The 21585-nt window shown below is 49.8% G+C and overlaps 1 protein-coding gene across 4 annotated transcripts; it reads right to left on the bottom strand.

Annotated features, from left to right (window-relative positions):
* Positions 1–2815: 2815 nt before the first annotated feature.
* Positions 2816–21372, bottom strand: SALL4 (spalt like transcription factor 4). 4 transcript variants are annotated; one of them, XM_032350324.1, is made up of 4 exons: positions 20997–21372; positions 7846–10182; positions 6442–6722; positions 2816–3442 (listed from the first exon to the last, which is right to left on the bottom strand). In XM_032350324.1, the coding sequence occupies exons 1-4, from the start codon at positions 21124–21126 to the stop codon at positions 3023–3025; spliced, it is 3168 nt and encodes a 1055-aa protein (XP_032206215.1). In that variant the 5' UTR covers positions 21127–21372; the 3' UTR covers positions 2816–3022. The 4 variants fall into 4 exon arrangements, with proteins under 4 accessions (XP_032206215.1, XP_032206218.1, XP_032206216.1 ...); XM_032350327.1 differs by having other exon boundaries at positions 9166–10182; XM_032350325.1 differs by lacking the exon at positions 20997–21372 and adding an exon at positions 19700–19766.
* Positions 21373–21585: the final 213 nt, after the last annotated feature.

The raw sequence follows: 21585 nt of genomic DNA, 5'->3' as shown, positions 1-21585 counted from the left end.
TCTCACTGAGATACAAGTGACAGTTTCAAGTGGGTAAGCGGCCATTTCCTTCGATCTCCCATCAGGTTTCAACAACAGTCTGACTACAAGGAACCCAGAAATACCAAGAGGTAGGCAGGTCTGAAATGACCAAGTCTCAGGACACCTGCACTGCTTACACACTGGCTCCTTCAACAGAAACGAGCGAGACTCTACGTGGCGCGCTCACATCCCAACCTGGAGAAGTAGCTTCAACCTCAGGGCGGAGAAAACACACATACAGACAAAATGCACACTTACGCAAACCACTGCCAACCCACGTTGCCCCACGGGTCGGTCTTCGGACCGTCCACCCTCGCCCCATCGATCCCTGTGGTAGGAAGCTCCCTGAGGTCAACTGGCCAGGAGGAACACTATCCCTCAATGATGAGCAAGACTGTTTACGAGGGGCGCCTGGGTGGCTCAGTGGTTAAGCCGCTGCCTTCTGCTCTGGTCATGATCTCAGGGAGCCTTTCCCCTCTCTGCCAAGTAAGTACTTCCCAGCGTGAGAAGGGTTTATACTTCCATTTCCATTACCTAAGGGCTGGGTTAATCTTGCTTTCAGAGAAAATGCAATGCCCACCTCACTCCAAATTTAGATGAGTTGAGGCCAAAGGACAGACAACCCTTGCAGGGAAGAGAGGCCACCCACCTCCCGAGGAGGTAGCCAAGCAGGGCTCACATCAGGTTAAAGGCCACGAGAACGGAATCCCCAGCGTCCTCGACGGTCAGGAGAACCGGTTCACTGATGGGGTCGCATCCGTATCTGCAAGGTTCTCAAGCCTGACTCTGGTACTTCCCACTGGGTTTGCAAAGAGAAACACTGCAAAGGTACGACAACAGGGTACCTTCCCAGTAGGACACTAACCTCATCTTGCCCTTGTTGTCTCTCCCTAGTGGATATTTCTTCCACCATCCTCTCATGCAATCTTCCCTTGGAATAAAGTGCCAAGTCCTATATGATTCTCAGCAGTCCGTTCTGGAGGAAATGGTGTCTCTCTCTGCCCAGTGACTCATACCAGATTAGGATGGGCAGTCATGGGGGAATCTCCTGTATGGTAAGCCTCCTGTGGTCACAAGTAGAAGTTCCCTAGAATAAATTTACTCTAACAGAACTTTTTGGCTTATAAAGAAAGATGCCAAGCAGCAAGCAATTATCTGTGTACTTGAGAACACGGGGACAGAACGGATGTAACCAGATGCACATACATCTTCGATTCTAGGACCTGGAGGGTCCTGAGGGCAAAATGATGCTTAAGTGAGAGTTCTCAGGTTTAGAGCAGAAACGAACCAGAAAAACTCATACATGCCTGGCGGTGAGGGGAAAGGAGAAAAAAAAAAAAAAAAAAAAAAAAAAAAAAACCATCCAAAATTTATTCTCCAACAAGACAGCATCAGCAGGTAAAACTACAGGGTTTCTCCAAAGATTATACATTCACAAGGGCATTACTTAACAGTAAGAAAGGCTCTGGCATGTTCTCTGTAACAATATCCACTTCACAGTGTAAACAGGTTACTAGCATTGTGTTCAACATACAATTCCAGAAAGAAAGGCACAACGTGGCAAAAAAAAATTTTTTGGATCCTAAAAGTCAGGTGCAATAACACAGACAAACTTTTGGTAACAGTCTTGATCTACTTCCCCACAAAGCAGATTTCTCCACTCAGACATTATGGTCTGTCTTTCTCCTTCCTTTTTGAACCATGAGAGCACGTTTCATCATTCCATATACAAAAAGGGGAGGGAGTTAAAAAACAAAAACAAAAAAAACAAAAACCAAAGAATCAAGAAAATATCTTAAATGTCCGGCGGCTCTCTCCACATTAATCAACTCAAGGTTTAAGACATGAGAACACTTCAGCGGTCAGAAAATAGGAAAATAGACGCTATGGCTACAAAAATAAAAAAATAAATGAGGTAGATAAATTAAAGCTTTCATACCCATAAACTTGCCTGTTCCAACTTTGTAGCCTTCATGCAACACTCAACAATCTTCATAGTAACTTGGCATTAAAATGCACCAAGGACATTTTTGTACAAATTAGTATGAGAACCTATGAGGAACATGCCCTTCTGTGACTTTCTTCTAGAACGAAAACCCAACTTCTTCAATCGAGTAGGCACTGGCGAACCAAATGAAGTCACCTGAGGGTCCCTGCTCAGCTGCCCACCTCTCCTGGTGGCTCAGGAAGGAGGCATCTGGAAAGCAAGGCAGTATATTGGCACTCTTGGGGCTCTAACTGAACTGTATTTAAATAAGCAGCAACACACATTGACTCCCTTCGGACTAAACGTAGTCCATTTGAGGGCATCCTATTTAAGGTTCCAAGGTTGAAGGAATTTTGTTAATTCTGCAACCTTAGTTTAAAAAAAAAAAAGTACATTCAGGAAAAAAAGGAAGGAAGGATAGGTGAAAGAGGCTTGGTGGTCAAACACAGGTCCCTAAACAGAGAGGCCAGATCACGTCCACGTACCCGCATACAGTCACCAGGGAAGTATCTAGTATCCCCCCCCCCGGAATTAGTCTAACAGTTGTCTTTCCCATTGTAGTTCAGTAAGTTCCAACTTGAAATAGGGAGTCTTTGGAAACAGTTACCCTCGGTTGTACAAAGATTTTTATGTATACAGTTTGTCGCCAAGTAACAGAGCTACTTTGCAAGACCCGCTTCTTTCCAAAATTAAAGAAATTCTAGTCTGTATTTGTTTTAGTATGTATTTTCTTCTTTGGGGGTTTTTTTTTTTTCAGTTTTTTTCTTTTTCAAATTTTTTTTTCTATTTTTTTTTCTTTTTGTTTGTTTTTTTTTTTTTTTTTTGCAAAGCAGCATACTGACATCTGATTGTAGGACTTGCCTGAGGTTGTGATCACAACTGTAAACATTATTTGCACATCAGTAAGAAACAAACAGGAGGAGATGGGTTCTTTGAAAAAAGGGAGAGAAAAGTACAGTTCCAGAGGTCATTCTGCCTGCGTTTCTCCTTCAATCAGCGTTCCTCTCCTAGAGCTTAGCTGACTGCGATCTTATTTTCTTCGAGGAAGTGAGGGAACTGGTGTTTGGGGACGCCATCAGCAGCACCTGGCTTTTCCACTTCAGCACTGATGGCTGACTGGGAGCCATCTATCTTGGAGATCGTGGTGTTGTTCACAATGGAGCTGGCCCCCAGGGAAACTGGGAGGGTAGGAATCCCTCCGCTCTGGATCACAGAGATTTCATTGGTCTTCATGGCCAGACCTCCATTGAGCATGGTGGTGTACTGGTTCCACACGACGGGGTCCACGTTCACCGAAGGCGCCAGGATTTCTTTGGGAAACATCTCAGGGACTCTCTTCCCATCAGTTCCTAACAGAGCCATGGTGTTCTCGATGGCCAGCTTCCTCCCACGGCGCGCCGAGCTGTTGTTGGCCCCGTGGGTCATGTAATGGACCTATGGGAAGAGGAACAGAAAAGTTTCCGCCAAAACAGAGATTTGATGGCGTGCATATTGGCAAGCTCATCCGTCTGCAGATGGGCTGGAACATTTTCAAAATTCAGGTATCTGTTCTCTGGTGTTGGGGGGGTGCTGGGGTGGGTGTTGGAGGTGGGGGGTGTTAGAAGGGGGCATGAAAATCAAGATCTAGCAACAATGGGCCCACATTCCTGCCTGGAGACAAGTAAAGACAACCAAAGCGGGGGACATTTGCTCCCATTCTGTCCCCATGAACAACTACAGGGACCCTGTGTACTAAGCCTTCTCAAGTGCTACAGTTAAAATCTGTGAAGAACCAGCCTGCACAGGTAGTAACACTGCACAGAACTTGACACACAGGCACACACGGAGTACAAATAAAATGGGAAAATCCGTTAAGACCAGGACATTGCATCCATGTCAATATCCTGGTTATGTTATCTATTCACATTAGCTTTTTTGCAAAAACCATGCCATTGGGGAATACTGGACAAAGTGTGTAAGGACGAATTCTCACTGCACATGAGGTCTCCAAGCAGCCTGTGTAAAAACCCGAGCTGAAAACTAACTTTTGAACAGAACAGATGCTGCCCTCGTGGACTGATCTACAAACACATGCTTCATCAATGATCATCATCAACGATCGTCATCAGAGAGAAGCCAGCCCCGCTGGGGCAGTGACAGGAAGGCCACCGTTGGAATGAATGCTGGTCATTCTGGGGTGGCAGACCTCCTGATGACAGAAATCATAGCACCTCCTTCCACTCAGCCCCTTTTCTAAATATGGGTCTTGTCTAGGGAGTTTCTAAAACCCTTTAAGAAAAAATGCGGTGGGCACTATTTTCTCAGGTCACCTCATTTCTTTTCTTTTTTTTTTTTTTTTAAAGATTTTATTTATTTATTTGACAGAGAGACACACAGCAAGAGAGGGAACACAAGCAGGGGGAATGGGAGAGGGAGAACCAGGCTTCCTGCCAAGCAGGGAGCCCAATGCGGGGCTTGATCCCAGAATCCTGGGATCATAACCAGAGCTGAAGACAGATGTTTAACCAGTGAGCCTTCCAGGTGCCCCAGGTCACCTCATCTCAACGCACCAACTCCCTCAGAAGTTAGTAGCTATCTTGCCAGTGGGCTCAGGAATAACCTGCTCTGCAGCGCTCTATGCTGTTATGACGTTCCACGCCTAACTGGAAACACATTACGATGTAACTCATTTAATCTCCAGGACAACTCTGAAATTGTCACTACCATTAACCCCATGCCTGCGAAACAGGTACTAAGAGCCATTATCTGCCCAAAGCCGTTTGTGCAGCAAAAGGAGCTCCAGACCTTCCCTGGGCAGATCCCAGGTCCTGGGAATTAACTGAAGCTTTGGATTTCTGAGTCGGTTATTACTGCTCCATCCTTGACCTTTTCACCAATGACAAAATTAAACACAGCTTGTTTTTGTAGTATGTGTATTTTTTTAAATTAAATGATATACAATCTTACAGCTCTTTAAGGCTGTATATTAAGCCTTTAAGTTTTGGGACGCCTGGGTGGCTCAGTCGGTTAAACATCTGCCTTCAGCTCAGGTCATGGTCCCGGGTCCTGGGATCCAGTCCCTCATCAGGCTCCCTGCTCAGCCGCAAGTCTGGTCCTCCCTCCCCTCTACCTGCTGCTCTCCCTGCCTGTGCACGCTCGCTCACTCTCTCCCCCTCTGACAAATAAATAAAATCTTAAAAAAAAAAAAAACAAACTAAGTTTTAACCCCTGAGCCACAATGAATTCAACTCAACTGTCTACCCGTGGGAGAGAAATAAAGAAGAAAGCCGAGAACATCTCACCCAAACCACCAGGTGGGGCCAGGGGAAAAACCCAGGTCCCCCGTTCCATCCTTTGTTCTTACACATGCCACTTTTAGTCCGTACGTGGGCGAGTCTCCTCGCCGTCTCCCCGATAAATTCTGGGTGGAATCTAAGGATAGTCAAGGCCATTCTCTGAAAGGACCCAGCCACAGGGTTTTAACACAACTGATAACCTGGAGACTTGCTATCAGATACACTTCATTCACAGCTACTTACTTCAACCCAGCAGACCAGGAAAAACAGAAACCAACACACACGGTCATCATCGAGTCTGTACACATACACGATACCTGACTTATCAACACCACATTACACTATGCACCACGTATCATCAGTCTCCAGGCTGGATCTCACCCAGGTACTGTATGATTGTAGAGAGAGGTCACGGTCTGCCCCAGCATCAGGGAAAAACCACCCTATGTGTACTACTATGTTATACTGAGAGACAGAAACATCCAAAAGACTTCATGTCCCGTTCCTCGAAAAGCATCCTCTGCAAAATGCATTACTATCTCATGTGCCGCTAAGATTGGAGGGGAGGAATGACCAATTTCAGACAGACGGCACAAAATATCCCACTTTGAGCAGCATCGTGATGTGAGAAAACGTACTTTCCGATGCCTATTTGGAGAGCCAGCTATGAGATCGGACTACATGGTATCCCACTGTTTTTGTTTTTATTCGGGGCACCTGGGTGGCTCAGTGGGTTAAAGCCTCTGCCTTCAGCTCAGGTCACGATCCTGGGGTCCTGGGATCGAGCCCCACATCGGGCTCTCCGCTCAGCAGGGAGCCTGCTTCCCTTCCCCTCTCTGCGCCTACTTAAAGATCTCTATCAAATAAATAAAATCTTTAATAAAAAAAAAGATTTTATTCATTTATCTGACAGAGCACAAGAAGGCAGAGCGGCAGACAGAGAGAGGGGGAAACAGCACCCCGCTGAGCAGAGAGCCCGATGCGGGGCTCGATCCCAGCACCCCGGATCATGACTTGAGCCCAAGGCTGCTGAGTCTTTAACCCACTGAGCCACCCACGCGCCCCATCCCACTGTTCTCAACGGAAGAATCCGCCACAGATGGATGAACACCAATGAACACTTGCTGCTCAACATCCCCAGCCCTCCGAGACACGCACCTTCAGGTTGCCTTTGGTGGTAAACGCTCGCCCACATATGTTACACACGAAAGGCTTCTCCCCCGTGTGAGTCCGCTCGTGGATCTGCAGGGCGCTCGCCGAGGAGAAGTTCTTCCCACAGCGTGTGCAGCCGTGCTGCTTGGCCTGTCGGCGTGGCTGGGCCGCTAACAAAGGCGTCATGCTTGGGGACATGGTCGTGGGTCCACCAAAGGCGCCAGGGACTTCAACTTTGACATAGGTTGGCTGGGCTCGGATAAATGTCGATGGCAGACTGCTACGACCTAGTATCCAGAGAAAAGAAACCCCAGACTTTTATCATCCCATATTCACGCCTTCTCAAACCACAAAAGAGCTCTGATGACAGCTGCCCACCGAGAGCCTGGAAACCGCTTCTGCGAACTGTGTACCTCGGACGCAGCCTTTCTCTCTGGCACATCGACCTGCCCAGGGAGGAACAGCTCAAGTACTTGGGGGAAGTCACCATGCTGGCGTTAGGGTACAGGTCACACACAAACACCTAAAATTCAAGTTCCTGCATAAAAAGTTATCTTTAAGGGGAGCCTGGCTGGCTCAGAGGGTGGAGGACTGTGACTCTTGTTGATCTCCGGGTAGTGGGTTCCAAACCTATGTTGGGTGTGGGGTGTCGAGTTTACTTAAAAATAAATACCTAAAAACTGTTTTTTAAGAAAAAGTGATCTTTTATGCGCAGAGGGCAACCTTCTCAGGTCCCCTCCCTCCTTGGGAGCTTCGTGCTACCTCTTTGCTATAGCTCAATCAACTTTGCTTTGCTGCCCCCCTGCTCCCCACCATACCCACACACTCCCCCACCACCCCCACCAAGAAAAAAAAAAAAAAGGCATGCCCAGACACCAGGTTTATTTCATTCTATCAGCAGCTGTTCCCCCATTTCACCGTTAACAACATCAACGGGTACCCCACCCGTTTTGTATGTGCATTTTAAAATGGGTCAGATTCTCCTCCCCCCCCCCCCCCCCCCGTTATTAATCTTTGAACCTTGCAGTAGGGAGCGGGACCTCAGAGTCAAGGAACTATGGCTTATCTCAGTGGCCAAAAAGCAGCACTTACTTTCTCAAACACATTCTTCTACTGGATCATTTCCGTAAGATTACCCAATGTCTCCCTGGGGCTCAACCACAAAAGTTAAAAACTGGCAAGTGTGCTGTCCATACCCAAACTGCATTAACCACCATCAACAGAAGGATGTCAGTGCTCGGACAGAGGCAGCTACTAATCCCCTCCACCCAGAAGCACAGAGAGGCTAATTGCCCTACAGAAGAGCTGCTCTGCACACGCCACACTGTCCATTTGCCAAGTTCAACCCAGGTTCCTTTTGGATGACCTTGTGCCCAAAATGGACCTAAGTTAAATCCAAAGCTCTATCACCTTCCATCTCAGTGCGGCTGTTCTCGGAGCCGTCTGCCTTGCCACCAGCATCAGGAGATCTGGACTTGAGGCTTTCTGCCTGGCTATTGGCTGGGGACAGCGCCTGGAAGGACGCCATCTCCAGGACATCTGGACTTCGGCTCTGGTACTCCTGGTCTCCCATCACGGAGGACGACGAGTCGTTGGTCAGGCCATCACTCTCCACCGAGCCGTTCTCTCTGCTGCTCTGCCGCTGCAGGACAAGAGGAGCAGGACCCACCTTCCCCGGGGCATCGAGGGAAGCCGTCACGGCAAACCCGAGCGTGGGGGACGCCGAGTGGACGCTGGGAAGAGGGACGGGGACCTTCAAGGAGCTCCCGGGGGCATCCTGGGGGCCGACCTCATCCACATCGATGCTTTCGAGAACGTCGTCCTGACAGACGGCACCCGCACCACCGTTTTCACTGACCATCATGGGCTCGGGCCCCGTGAAGTCACAGGGGCTCTCGGGCAGGGGCGTGTTAGGAATCTGGCCGCCCATGTGCATCCGGATGTGCTGCTGCAGCAGGACCGCGTTGGTGAACTTCTTCTGGCAGATGGGGCACGAGTGCTGCGTCTTCACGGACGCGCTGGTTCGGTGGACCCCGAGGTGCGTCTTCAGGTTGCCCTTGGTGGAGAAGGCCCGACCGCAGATCTTACACTGGAACGGCCTCTCCCCGGTGTGCGTGCGGTAATGCATCTTGAGGGAGCTCTGGCAGCTCAAGACCCGGTGGCAGATGAGACACTCGTTGGGGTCGGTGGTGGCCTTGTCGATGTTCTCCACCAGCTGCTGCAATTTCAGGGTCTCGGACCCCGGCTCGGGTGTCCCGCTCCCTTGGAAGCCACCAACCCTCGGGGAACTGTGGTGTGGCCCCACCCCAGGGAGCAGGGATCCATCCTCACTGTCTGGAGAAGGCCCGGGCTGCAGGTCGTGGGGCAGAGGGCCGCCCATGAGGTCCTTGGGGTTAGTCCCTGATGAGAGATTCTGAGGTAGCCCTAGGTTGGGGGTCCCTGTTACAAGGACAGGTTTGCTGTCTAAAGAGAGACTCGCCTCCTCTACGGGGACAGGTACAGAGAGTGCATAGGGAATGCCATTGCCCGCCGCCATTTTGTCGTGGAACTCAGCAAAGAGCTGGGGGTTCGCCTTCACCTGGGGATGTCGATGAAAGTGCACCTTGAGGTTGCCCTTGGTGGTGAACCGGTGGCCACAGACCGAGCACACGAAGGGTCTCTCTCCAGTATGGGAGCGGAGGTGGATCTGCAAGGAGCTATCAGTCCCAAAAACCTTGCTACAGTACTTACACTTGTGCTTGCAGAGGACGGCCTCGTCTTTGGCTTTGACCTCCACGGGGGACACGTTCGGTGGCTTCCCCTTCCCTTTCTTGGACGGGTCTAAGGCCACCGTGGAGAAAGGGCTCTGGAAGAGCACAGAGCCTGGGGCCTGAGGTAGCAAAGCGCCGGGGAGGCGCGACATGACGCCCGGCAGCACCCGCGTCCCGTCCGGCTTCAGGGCGAAGGGCGCCAGCCCGGGGGACGCGGAGCCGGCGCCGGCGGAAGGGACGTTTGCGTGAGGTAGCTTGGCTGGCTTCAAGGCGTCCAGGGACAGGCCCTGGCTTCCGGCTTTCTGGCTGAGCAGCGCCACGGCCGCCGACACCTGCTGGGACATGTGGCTGCCCAAGGTCTTGAGGGCGTCGGCCCCCGCGGCGCCGGAGTGCAGGGCGTGCGACGCCCACATGTTCACCTGCACGCGGATCTGCTCCGTGAGCTGGATCTGCTGCAGCTGCTGCTGCTGGAGGCACAGGATCTGCTCCAGGACCCACGGGATGCTGCTGGCGCCGGGCAGGGGGGCGGGCGGCGCGTCCGCGCTCCGCTGGTTCACGGCCACCTTGGTGCCCCGCAGCGCCTGCAGAGTGACGTTCGTGTTGGCCACTTTGCCTTTGGGTACGTAGCTTATGTCCTGGGATGCGGCCGGCAGGCCGGTCTCGGTCTTCAGGAACACGACAGGCTCCGCGCCCAGCTTCTCCTTCGCCTCCCCCGAGCCGCCGCCGCCCCCGCCATCCTCCCTGGGCCCCTCCTTGCTGCCCGGACTCAGCCCAGCCCCGGAGAAGTCGTCAGGAGGGACCGGCCCCTCGCTGTCGTTCATGATGAGGACGGGGGGGTTCTTAGTGCAATTTTTCTTGTGTTCGAAGAACTCGGAGAAGCTGAAGAACTCCGCGCAGCATTTCTCGCAGATGTGAGTCTCCTCCCGACGGGTCCTCTTCGAGGTCAGGCCATCCCTGCTGGCTTCACTGCCACTCCCCGGGGGGTTCATGGGAGCACCTGGGACAAGAGAGCACAAGCTAAGAATGGTGCCTAAGAAGGGGCACGGGGGCTCTTTCTAGCAAAGAACCACAACTCACCATACAGACATCTTCCTGTGTCCAAACAGGCAGAAGACTGTAAAAGGGAACTAGGCCTCCAGAGGTCGGAACCAACTAACCACTTGTGTAGTGGGTTAACTGTGCCCACTCCCATCTACCCCACCCCACCCCACCCCACCCCCTGGGCCGCCAAGTATGTCCAAGTCCTTATACTCAGCACCTGTGCATGTGAACTTACTGGGAACAGGATCTTTACAAATCTAACTGGGAAAGTCCCTAACCCATTGCTTGATGTTCTTGAAGAGACAGGGAATGAGAGATGGAACAAGTAAGGCCCTAGGAAGGAATTTCCGGGACTCTAAGCCAGGACTGCCAGAAGCCAACAGGAGATAGAAAGGAGGCTTGAAACCCTTTTCCCCTGTATCCAGAAGGAAGCCACCCTCGCGGACACCTCAATTTCAGGTGTCCGGCCTCCAGAACCATTCGCCTGAATTTATGCTTAAAAGCCATCCAATTTGCAGCAATAGTTTATGGAAACCCTAGGAAATTCATACAACTTCTCTTTATTAAAATAATCCCCTTGGAGCTCTGCACCCCACTCAGAGCGAGCTTGCAAAGGCCAGTGGGTCTCACACAGTGAATATAAGTGACATTGGGAATGTTCAAATACAGCTGCTCATCCCCATGCCAGGGCTGCTGAAAGGGAACCGCAATACGAGTGCACCTTCCCAGTTCCAAGGGGCCAACACTGAAAATACAGAGAGTAGCAACGCTGGTCCATTTACACAGGAAGGCCAAGCGAATAATCCAAGGAGTATTTTCTTTTTCAAAAAAGATTTTTACTTAAAAAAAAAAAAAAAAGGGCAGACACTAAAAAGGATTTTTACTTATTTATGACAAGAGAGATGTAGCGGAAGAGGGAAACCAAGCACAAGGGAGCTAGACAGAGAGGCAGACTCCCCGCTGAGCAGGGAGCCCGATGCAGGGCTCGATCCCAGGACGCTGTGATCATGACCTGAGCCGAGGGCAGAGGTTTCATGACTGAGCCACCCGGGCACCCCATTCTAGGAACATTTTCATGAGACACTGACAAAAGATGTCATGTTCAAAAGCGGCTGTGACCATAAGGAAAAAGACTCTGATGATCTTATACTTACAGATCATGAAAAACTAGAGGAATGTCTCATTGGTCTGGACACTATATTAATAAGCCATTATGTAAAAAGAGAAGCCGGAGAATGAAAGGGGATGAGAATGATGGGTTTCGCTGCAACTTCTACTGGCAACTTCTATTCCTATAATGTATCTGAAATGAAATATACAAAATCAAACACCTTCCTGTTCTGGGCTGGTCTCCAAATTTCTTTTGTAATTGGGTCCTATTCCCTTCAGGGTTAATGGAAGCCTGCATATTAAATTGCCCATCTTGAGACTGTGGCTTTTATCTGGACATCTGGGTCCTAAAAACAAGAAGTCAGGTGAAAAGTCCCCCAAGCTACTTTACTGTTCTCATTTCCTGGCTATCCAATTGTAGGTACACTCCCCCACGGAGAAACCAGAGGTATACCTCAGAGTCAGGATCTAAACCAACAGATAATTGCACATGTATACAAAGATCCATGTAAGAACAGTTTGGGTTGGTTTGTTTGTTTTTAAACAGAAATGTTAAATGTTCTGTATTCAGCCATACAGCAGAAATGGCGTTAACTTCTGGATGCTCTCACATGGAGACGAAGTTAGGTGAAAGAAAACAGGCTGCAGAAAAATACATAAAATGTGACCACTTTTGTTTAAAATACAACATGTCTGAAATGTACAAATGGATGGAAGAGAGGCCGAGAAGGATACATCTCACGTTTAAATAAATTATTACTTTTTAAAGCAAACTAATATATTTTGCCTCTCAACTCCTTCTTGGGTGAGTACAGTCCCTAAAACCATGGGGGTTTGACTGAGGAGTCCCGCACAGTATGGGGGTGGAAGTGATCTTGAAAGAAAAGTTTATTTCCTTTTTTTTTTCCAAGATTTTATTTATTTGCCAGAAAGAGAGAGTTGTAAGCACAAGCAGGGCGAGCGGCAGGCAAAGGGAGAAGCAGGCTCCCTGCTGAGGAAGGAGTCAGATGCGGGATTCATCCCAGGACTCTGGGATCATGACCGAGCTGAAGTCAGACGCTTAACTGACAGCCACGCAGGTGTCCCAGGAAAGTGTGTTTCTCTTGAGAAGATCTACAGATTTCCGACTTTCAAAAAGTAATTCTTTAAAATTTACATAAGCCCATTCTTTATGAATTTCAGACCTAGCACTACGAAGTTTTGTAAGGTGTGTGTGGGTTGGCGGTGGGCCAGGGACGAAGAGCCAACAGCCACTACTAACAGGTCTGGCCCGCCAGTGTAGGGAACGTAGGTTAGGGCTGACCCAGCACTTGCCTGTGAACAAGCTGGATATGGAAGCCTTACTCTTCAGATCTGCCCAAAGCAAGCATAACTGTGACAACCTCATGCGGCAGGTATGCCTGGGTTCAGTAAAGTTTTTAACAAAGTGTGAAATTCTTACTAATGTGCCCGATGCCATCTGGATGGAACCTGGCAAGAAAGGTGCAGATACTGTGGAGTTCAGTGAACATTATTCTCTCCACCCTTCTATCTCTAGTGGCTCCCATGGTTAGCTGGGAAACTGGGGAACAAAACTTTTCTAACCACCATCACTGAATGCCTAACTCATTCACCAACACATCCCACCTCCTACTGGGCACACCACAGGGCAGCTAGGGATCCGACCCGTGGTGAAATGATGACCATGATGTTCTGTCTGCAGGTCGGACTGGGGACCTCTAGGTGCCCCCTACTATACTCACCCAATCTATTAAATTACCTGCCCCACTGACAAATGAGAGAAACTGAAGGATCGTGCCTTGCCCAAGGCAACACAATTAAAAATTAGTCAGAGCTAACTTCTGAGCACTTACTATGTTGCCAGGTGTAATTCTAAACAACTCACAGGTTCTAACAACTCTGAGGTAGGGGCCGTTGTATTTCAGAGGGGGAACCGAGGCACAGAGGGCATCAGTTTGCCCAAAGTAACAGAGGTGATAAAGGGCAGGGCCAATATTAAAACCCACGCAAGCAGCCCCACAACTTCCCTCCTTCCTTCACTTCCTACCATCGTGTTTCTTCTGTTGAGACTGCAACTATCTTTCCTCTCAAAGACACCCCAGGAAGGACAGAAAAGCCTGAGGGGTCAGGTTGGCAAGGAAGGGGAAAGGGACGCGGACACATGCTACTACAATCTTTCTGGAACTCCTGGAAGTCACTTGAAAAGTTAGTACACAGGGGCACCTGGGTGGCTCCATCGTTAAGCGTCCGCCTTCAGCTCAGATCATGATCCGAGCATCCCAGGATCAAGCCCTGCACCTGGCCACCTGCTTAGCAGGAAGCCTGCTTCTCCCTCTCCCACTCCCCCTGCTTGTCTATGTCCCCATCAAATAAATAAATAAATAAAATCTTTAAAAAAAAAAAGGCGCTAGTACAAAACACATCCCTGCTACCCTCCAGGTGTTCGACAGGTTAAATTCCCAATCCCAGCCATATTTCAAGTCAAGTTAAAAATATTTGTCAATTCCCAGAATACAGTCAGTACCTATCTCCCTACTTTCCCAGGACTGGGAGTGAGGTGTCAGAGGCAGTGTTATGTAGCACTCTTTCTGGAAAAGCAATTCTGGCAATTATGTGTCAAGAACTTTAAAAAGGACAACTTTTAACAAGTTTCCCTTGGCAGGGAAATACACCCTACCGGGAGGTGCACAGAAAAGAGAAAGATACAGTTCCTTCCGCAGCACTCAGCAGCACTCAGCAACATCACATCGGTTCCCCCGCAGTTCTCCTCTGACCCTTGTTAGGAACTCGCTTTATGAAATAAGGTTACATTTCTCTTACTAACAAACAGCAAAAACAAAAACAGGTACACTCTGTGGCCAAGCAGGAAGGCTCTGGTTAAATGAAGTCAGGGCACAGAGAAAAAGGGATTCATCTGTAGCCTACAAAAAAATAAAGCAGATCTCTTACTTGTGGTGGTCTAGAGGGCAACCACCCCAGATTTATTTCAAGAGGAGGAAGAGAACGGGGTGTAGATCTGCGGTCCCACTGCCTTTGTGGATAAAGACACAAATATGTACGTGGAAAATCCTCGGTCTATAGTAAGAGAAACCAGGGCTGCGTACTACCTCTTGCGAGTGTGGGCCTGGGGACTGAGGGGGGAGAGAACATTTTACAAGGGTCAACCTTTGTACTATGGTTTCTTTTTCATTACCATGTTTCAACCCTTAGACTCAACCATTGTTAACTTCTGGAAATCTCCAGTAAAGCCACATGCAAGAATACCATCCAGGTCTGTAAGGGGAACCACCCCACCCTCCAGCAAAACACATGCTCCCTTAACCCATTCATCTCTGCAGCCACATCATTAGACAAGTGTCCTCGGGCCCAATTTGCAGATGTGCAAACTGAGGCTCAGACAGAATTAAGTGGCTCAAGGTAAGAAACTGCTCACCAGGAAAAGACGACCAGGGACTGTATTCTTAAGTACCATCAAGAAGGGCGCTAAACGGGGCACCTGGGTGGCTCAGTGGGTTAAGCCGCTGCCTTCGGCTCGGGTCATGATCTCAGGGTCCTGGGATCGAGTCCCACATCAGGCTCTCTGCTCAGCGGGAAGCCTGCTTCCCCCTCTCTCTCTCTCTGCCTGCCTCTCCATCTACTTGTGATCTCTCTCTGTCAAATAAATAAATAAAATCTTTAAAAAAAAAAAAAAAAAAAAAAAAGAAGGGCGCTAAACTTAGGGGCCTCATTTATCATTGCTTCTTCTAGAGCAGTTTCTCTCTTTTTTTTTAATTTTCATCCTTCTACAGAGGCTTTTAGAGCTTTCTTAACTACTACCTCTCCTCCCTCGCCATGAAACTTTAATACCACAAATATATTGTATATCTGTATGTGCAGTATGGTCCTTCAGGAAGGCCAAAATCCACTGTACATCAAGTTTTCTGTCCCCATCCCCTCAAGAAAATGTTCGCACACACCCCCCAAAAATTTTGAAAAGGGGGCACTTGGGATCTGAGCCCCACATGGGGCTCTCTGCCTAGCGGGGAGCCTGCTTCCCTCTCTGCCTGCCTCTCTGCCTACTTGTGATCTGTCAAATAAATAAAATCTTAAAAAAAGAAAAGTTCACCCCCTTGGGGACAATATTCCTTCATTGAGAAAGCCGTTTCTAAACCAGCATTTTTAAACTGAAGTCCATGAAATTAGGTAAGAAACAAAAATGAGATCTTTATTTTCACTAATCTCAACTAAAATTTAGTATCTGACTTTCAATGACGAATGTTGGAGAGACACCACAGTGGTACTTGCAGAACCTGCGACTTCGTCACAGAAAGCCAATCTTTTCCTATGATGTTAATGCTGCTGCCTTATTGGAAATTCTGGGTTACCTGAACGGCTGTGCTCATCTTTTTAATGCGTTCATAAAGAAGCACATTATTCTATCACAAATGTTTTTTGGTTTTGATAACTGTGTTTCAGTGCAATCTATTTCCTTGGTGTTTGTGTTTTTTATTCTTTGCACTGAAATACGCTCTGTGGAGAAGGAAGCTATGGCACAAAAATGGTTAACCGCCCCCCCCCCCAAGGATCTAACAGTTTCCAAGAGTGATTTACAACCTGAATACCAGCTTGCCGTCCCTGTATACACAGGCTGGCCTCTTCTGTGGGCTGGATACAACGCCAGCAACATCCCACTTGAGTCTTAAAACAGAGCAGCCCTGAACGCATGTGCAGTAAAACGACCTTCTCCATGCAGACCACCACGAGCCAACACCAAAGCCCTCTTTGCCGGGGAGTAAGAGGAGTGGGTTATGGACAATTGCCTGCTACGCTTAAGTTACCCCTTCCCAAAAGGGAAAAAGGCGAAGTTCCGAGAGATTACCCGGCAACTCGTTCTTCCATCTTTCCACCCCACCCCCACTCCGAATTTTAGGAATGTTATCTCTCAGCATCTAGTTATCCAATAAGTTGGAAGAATGCAGTAAACCCAGCAGGGGTCTTAGATTCAATCACTGCCAAATGGATAGAAAATACTCTTACTATTGTATAGAAGAAAAGCTCATCTACCAGAAGCCAATCAAACTCTGCGAACTCCAAAATGCTTAAAAAATAAAACCAGTATAATCTTGAGAAAAGCACTGACTCAAGCTTATTTTCCTCTCCCCCAGTTCTGTATTAAAAAGAACCACAATGAGTAGATTTACATAAAGTATACAGTATCTTCCACCCTCCCCCACCGTCAGGATAATTGCTTACCAAAAAAACAAAAGGAAAAGAGATGTCCTTTGAACTGGCTGAAAGAAAGTGCCCATTTACCAGTTTAATTTTACATCTCAATTCAGAAACCCAGAAACACTTACTAACAAGGCTTTAACTTGATTCACAGATAGCCGATTAAAGCTATAATTAAGTTCTACTTAACGAAAAGCTAAAAACTTATTTCAGAACAGTGTTGGATCAAAATTCAGAGACTGTGCTGAGAAGGAGAAACAGTAAAAGAATCAAAGGAGGCTGTAACAGCTGTTAATGTGTCTGGGTTCTGCTATTTACACATTAAGAGATAGATCCTATTTTCCAGAAGAATTGGGAGTTGTTCTTTTAAGCAAACCTGTAAACTCCATGCAGGCAGGGGTTTGTCTTGTCCCTTTCCACAGAGCACCCTCTCCCCTCAACAAAAGACCAACGGTCAAGAAGTTCATTTGAAAAAAAAAGGGGGGGGAGGAGGGGGTAACTAGCACTGCCATGCTTGTTTGCATCTACCCTTTTAAAATGGTATAGATGCTTTCTTTTAAAAAAATCAAAAGTACAACAGGTAAAGGGTTGATAAAGGGGGAACTTTTTGAACTCTTCCCCATGATTTTTCCAGGGCACTAAGGCCCAGAGCATGACATGCAAACACTGTTTTTGTTTTTTTTTTTTTAATTTCCAAGTCTCCTCCCCAAAGACCCCTTAATCTAAGTCCGAAAAGGCAAATCTCAAACATTAAAAGGGAGGAGAGATCGTCAAACTCCACCGACTAAACACTCATCAGGGCTCCTTCATCAAAGGAACTGATGGAAAATCCCATCTCAAAACCAACCAGAGTGAGATCATGATAAACAGCTCGGTGGATTCGGAGCAAAAGGCTGAAACCAACCCCGAGCAAGCCATTTCAACCCGGGGCTACTGTTTACTCTAAAATGAGTGCAAATGAGAATTAAAGATCACGTACTAGAGGTCCCCAGCCTCGTCACTGGCACTCAGTAGGCTACAGTTAAGAACCACAGAATCATCTCAATGGGCACTTCTGGACAATCTCGATGGAAGAAATAAAACTGAAACACTGTTATGCTGAACAAAATTGATTACAAATCACATTCCCAGCACATAGTGGGTCTTCGGCAGTTGAAATGATCTGAACAGGGCTCTTCACCCCCACTGTATAAAAGAAAAATTCAAAAGCTCAGAGAAATCGAGGTCTCCAGATTACACAGCTGAAAGTCATATAACCAGACAGGAACGGTCATCTCTTAAACCTTACCAGAACACTAACTTTATTCAAAAAGAGGAAGTCCTAACTCCTTCTCCTGCCTCCCAAGATGGCTCCCCAACTGACCCCCCCCCCATGAGGAAGCCAGGGGAGGCTGAAATGACCACGTAGGGACTTGTGCAATTTATTTTTAACGGAACAAAAGGGGCTACGGGCAAGCGGGAGCCCCTTTCTCTATCAGAAACTAAGATGGGAACACAGAGGGTCGGCCTGCAACATTCAAGCCACTATCCAGATTTCCCTCTCTCCCGCAATTAAAATAGGAACTTCCAAGGGCCCTCTTCTCGAAATCATTACAGCCAGAGGAGGTCATTTCGGTTTAGAAACTGGGGCTAGGCAGCTGTTTGAAACTTGGGGATCTTAATCGTTGATGGTTGTAATCCAGTTTAGCACAAAAGGCATTCGAAACTCTTTTGAGAAAATGCTAATTTTCCTGTATGTAGCGTGAGTCCACTGCCCACCTGCAGATGTTTTGACCTCCAAACTCCATTTTCCTCAAAACTACATTTTTAAAAAAGATTTTATTTATTTATCTGACACAGAGAGAGATCACAAGTAGGAAAGGGGTGGGGAGCAGGCTCCCCGCTGAGCAGAGAGCCTGATGTGGGGCTCAATCCCAGGATCCTGGGATCATGACCTGAGCTGAAGGCAGAGGCTTTAACCGACTGAGCCACCCAGACGCCCCAAGAACTGCATTCTTTCCAAGAGGATCTCAAATTGGTTTTGCAAAAATAGGACTGGCCCAATCTTAGTTTTTAAAAAAATTATACATATCTACATATCTATCAGTATATACACATCTACCTATATAGATCCATGTTATCTCTCCCTATAGCTACGTAGATATAATATATAGATAGATACATAACAGGCTGCTCAAATGCAAACTGCAGCCGTTAAAACGTACTGCTTGAGGAAACTACCTTCTGTCCCATGGTGGTAATGGAAGATTCTGCAAATACATTCGAGGACTAAGGAATTCTTTGCAAGAATTCCAAACACTTGGCAAAGAGTAGCAGGTACAGCTAGGGCTCCGGCAAGAACTGGTCTGAGCCCCCAAGGGCGCCCGTCCTTCGGCCCAACCCGGCGCTCTCCATCCCCGGCCCCCCCCAACCCGTCCCACCCTTCAGGTGTGAGCCGGTACCTGTGAGGGGACCCGCCTCTCAGCAAAGCGTGCGGGTCCAGGCTGGGCCTCCAGGGGGCGCCCGCGCGCAACTCGGCGGTCAGCTCCAACCCCAGCGATCAATAGCGAACCAACCGCCCCCCACCCCCGCCGCCCAAATCGTGGAGGGGGCGCACAGTCAGGCCCGAGATCCTAAGCCCAGCCCCGGGTAACTGACTGTACACTCCAACCAGCGTAATTTAAGAAGCCGCCGTGTAACAAGCTCCCCGCAAAGGTGCCGAACACCACCAAAAGCACCACTTGCGTGCGCCCACCAAAAACCAAGGGGGTACGAGAATGGGGAGGTCAGAGCAGAACCAGGGGAGGGGTCAGAGCCCGGAGCTCGCCCCTCCTCTCGGGAGGAAGCGGGCGGGCGGAGGGTTAACCCTTTTGTTCCAGGTGGGCCAGGCGACCGACGAAGCCTCTCCATGCTCTCCCCCCCACCCCCCCCAACCCGAGGCACAAAGAGAGTCCATCCTCCTGGGACCTCGGGTGCCGGCAGCCCTGACCATCAGACGCCCCGAAAACGCACAGCCGCCTCTCGTCAAGACGATCTATTTAATTTGCCCTGGAAAAAAAAATGTTATGGGGGGGGTCGCAGGGGTTTACATTAACCAATTATAAATTTGGGCAACATAATGCATTCCCTACCCCCAAAAAGGGGGAGGTAACAAAAAAGGAGCGCAGCCTTCCTACCGGAGTTACGGCTTGGAGTGTCTGGGACAGCAGTGCACACCCCCATCAGCGGCTGAGAAATTAGAAAGCAGGCGGGGAGAAAAGGGGAAACGATCCACAAGGCCCAAGACGAGGTTAACAACGCCCCCTCCCCCCACGCGTAGCTAAAAACTTATCAGGCGACAATTTGGCGGGCCGGGACGGAGGGGAGATAGGGGGAAATCAACTCGCTCCTACAACCTCCTCGGTTAAGTGACCCGGAGGAGGGGAGTTTGCCCGGCCGCTCCAGGCGGGGTTGGGGTCCCGAACGCCTCCCGACCCCGGAGACGCTCGCCGCGGAAGCGTGGGGCGGGTCAGCCCCGGGAGCTCGCCCTGGCCGCGACCGCCCAGCCCCGGCCCGACCTCTCCCCCCCAGCCCCCGGGGCGCGCTTCTGGAAAACCGGGCGCCGCAGGAAAGCCCCGCAAAATTCCAGGCTGGTGCACCCCAGAGGAGCTGCCGCGCGCCCGCGACCCCGGCCCCTGGGGGCCTGCACCCCTCCGGCTGGCCGCGGTTATTTTTAGGAAGTCGGAAATCAAAGATGGCTGGAGGTCAGGCCCCGAAAGGTTAGGGCGAAGATCGGCAGGCGGCAAAGACCGAGGAGAAAAAGCCAAAGCCCTAAGGAAATTTTTTGGGAAATACTGTGCCCTTCTCCCGCACCTCTTCGGGCCCTCCAATCCCCTCAGCGGGTGGCCCGCACCCCAGCTCCCGGAGATGGGGAGAGGTCGCGCCCCCCCCCGCTTGGCCCGGGAGGGGCGCGTGCAACAGATCGTCCTCCCCCCCCCGGGGGGGTCTTCCAGGGGCGCGCTCCTTCAGCCTCCTAGAAGAGCTCCCAAGGGGTGAAGGAAAAGGTGGGGACCCCCGGGGTCTTTCTTTTAAAAGCGGCGCCAGGGAGGGAGGAGGGGAACCTAAGTTACAAGTGGGGGGGAGGTAACTAGCGAGGGGAGTGGAACCAATTAAGAGAGGGGGCAAGGGACGAGTAGGTAACCTTTCAGGAATGAGGGACACGGCGGGGGGGGGGGTCAATCTTACAACAAGAGGAACGAGACCTGGGGGTGAAACTTACACAAGAGAGGGAAGAGGTAAAGTGTAAAATTAACAAGGGCGGCGGGGGGGGGGGGCGGGGGACGACGAGCGTGCCTTCCCTAGAACTGAGACCCCAAATCTTGGTTCCAGAATCTGCGCTGGAAGCCGCTAGCTCCCCGAAGCTCGCGCCTTCGAGGGTCCAGCGAACGTCCGGAAACCTGCCCGCCCCCGGCGCGCGCCCCCAGCCCTACTCACCCGGCTCCCCCGCCGCCGGCGCCGCTGGGGCCGCATCTGCAAACTCCGAGGCCGGCTGCTGCGGCTGCTGCTCGCCCTGGTCCTCCTCGGAGTTGATGTGCTGGGGTTTCGCCTGCTTGCGCCTCGACATGGTGCGAGCATCGGGCCGCCTGGAGAGCCGCGGTTATTTGCCCACTCCGCCACAAATTCCTGGAGTTAGGAAATTTACCCCCCTTCGGCCGGAACGCGCATGTCCCAGTAATTATTATTATCAATAATGCATTGCGATTTATCATGAGCCCTGACAGCTGATTGGCCTGGGTCCAAGACCTCAGAGATCATTTAAATAAGCCCTCATTGATCAGGGAGGGGCGAGGCATTCTGGGCTTTGTAGTCCGGCCCTACATGCGACAAAGGCGTGTTCATCGGGGGAGCGCAACTAATTAGCATCCGCGCTCAGATTGGCTGGATCGGGCACGAAATCGGAGGGGGACCCATTCTCGCTCCAGCTATCGGAGTCCTTGGAGAGAAGAATAAAAATAATTGTGTGCTTATTAAAAACTAGGAGCGTCCGTCTAAGTTTTGGGACGAGCGCATTTGGTCGTGTGCT

Source organism: Mustela erminea, chromosome 7 (genome assembly GCF_009829155.1).
Source record: "Mustela erminea isolate mMusErm1 chromosome 7, mMusErm1.Pri, whole genome shotgun sequence".
Lineage (NCBI taxonomy): Eukaryota > Metazoa > Chordata > Mammalia > Carnivora > Mustelidae > Mustela > Mustela erminea.
This window is presented reverse-complemented; position numbering and strand designations above follow the sequence as displayed.

What these genes read in the sequence shown, in the direction of transcription:
- SALL4 (XM_032350324.1), bottom strand. Translation starts at nt 21,126, where the DNA reads ATGTCGAGGCGCAAGCAGGCGAAACCCCAGCACATCAACTCCGAGGAG. An exon ending in GCCGGCGGCGGGGGAGCCGG is followed by an intron (nt 10,183 to 20,996) that starts GTGAGTAGGGCT and finishes CTCTTGTCCCAG; the next exon opens with GTGCTCCCATGAACCCCCCG. An exon ending in CCACCAAAGGCAACCTGAAG is followed by an intron (nt 3,443 to 6,441) that starts GTGCGTGTCTCG and finishes CTCTTCCCATAG; the next exon opens with GTCCATTACATGACCCACGG.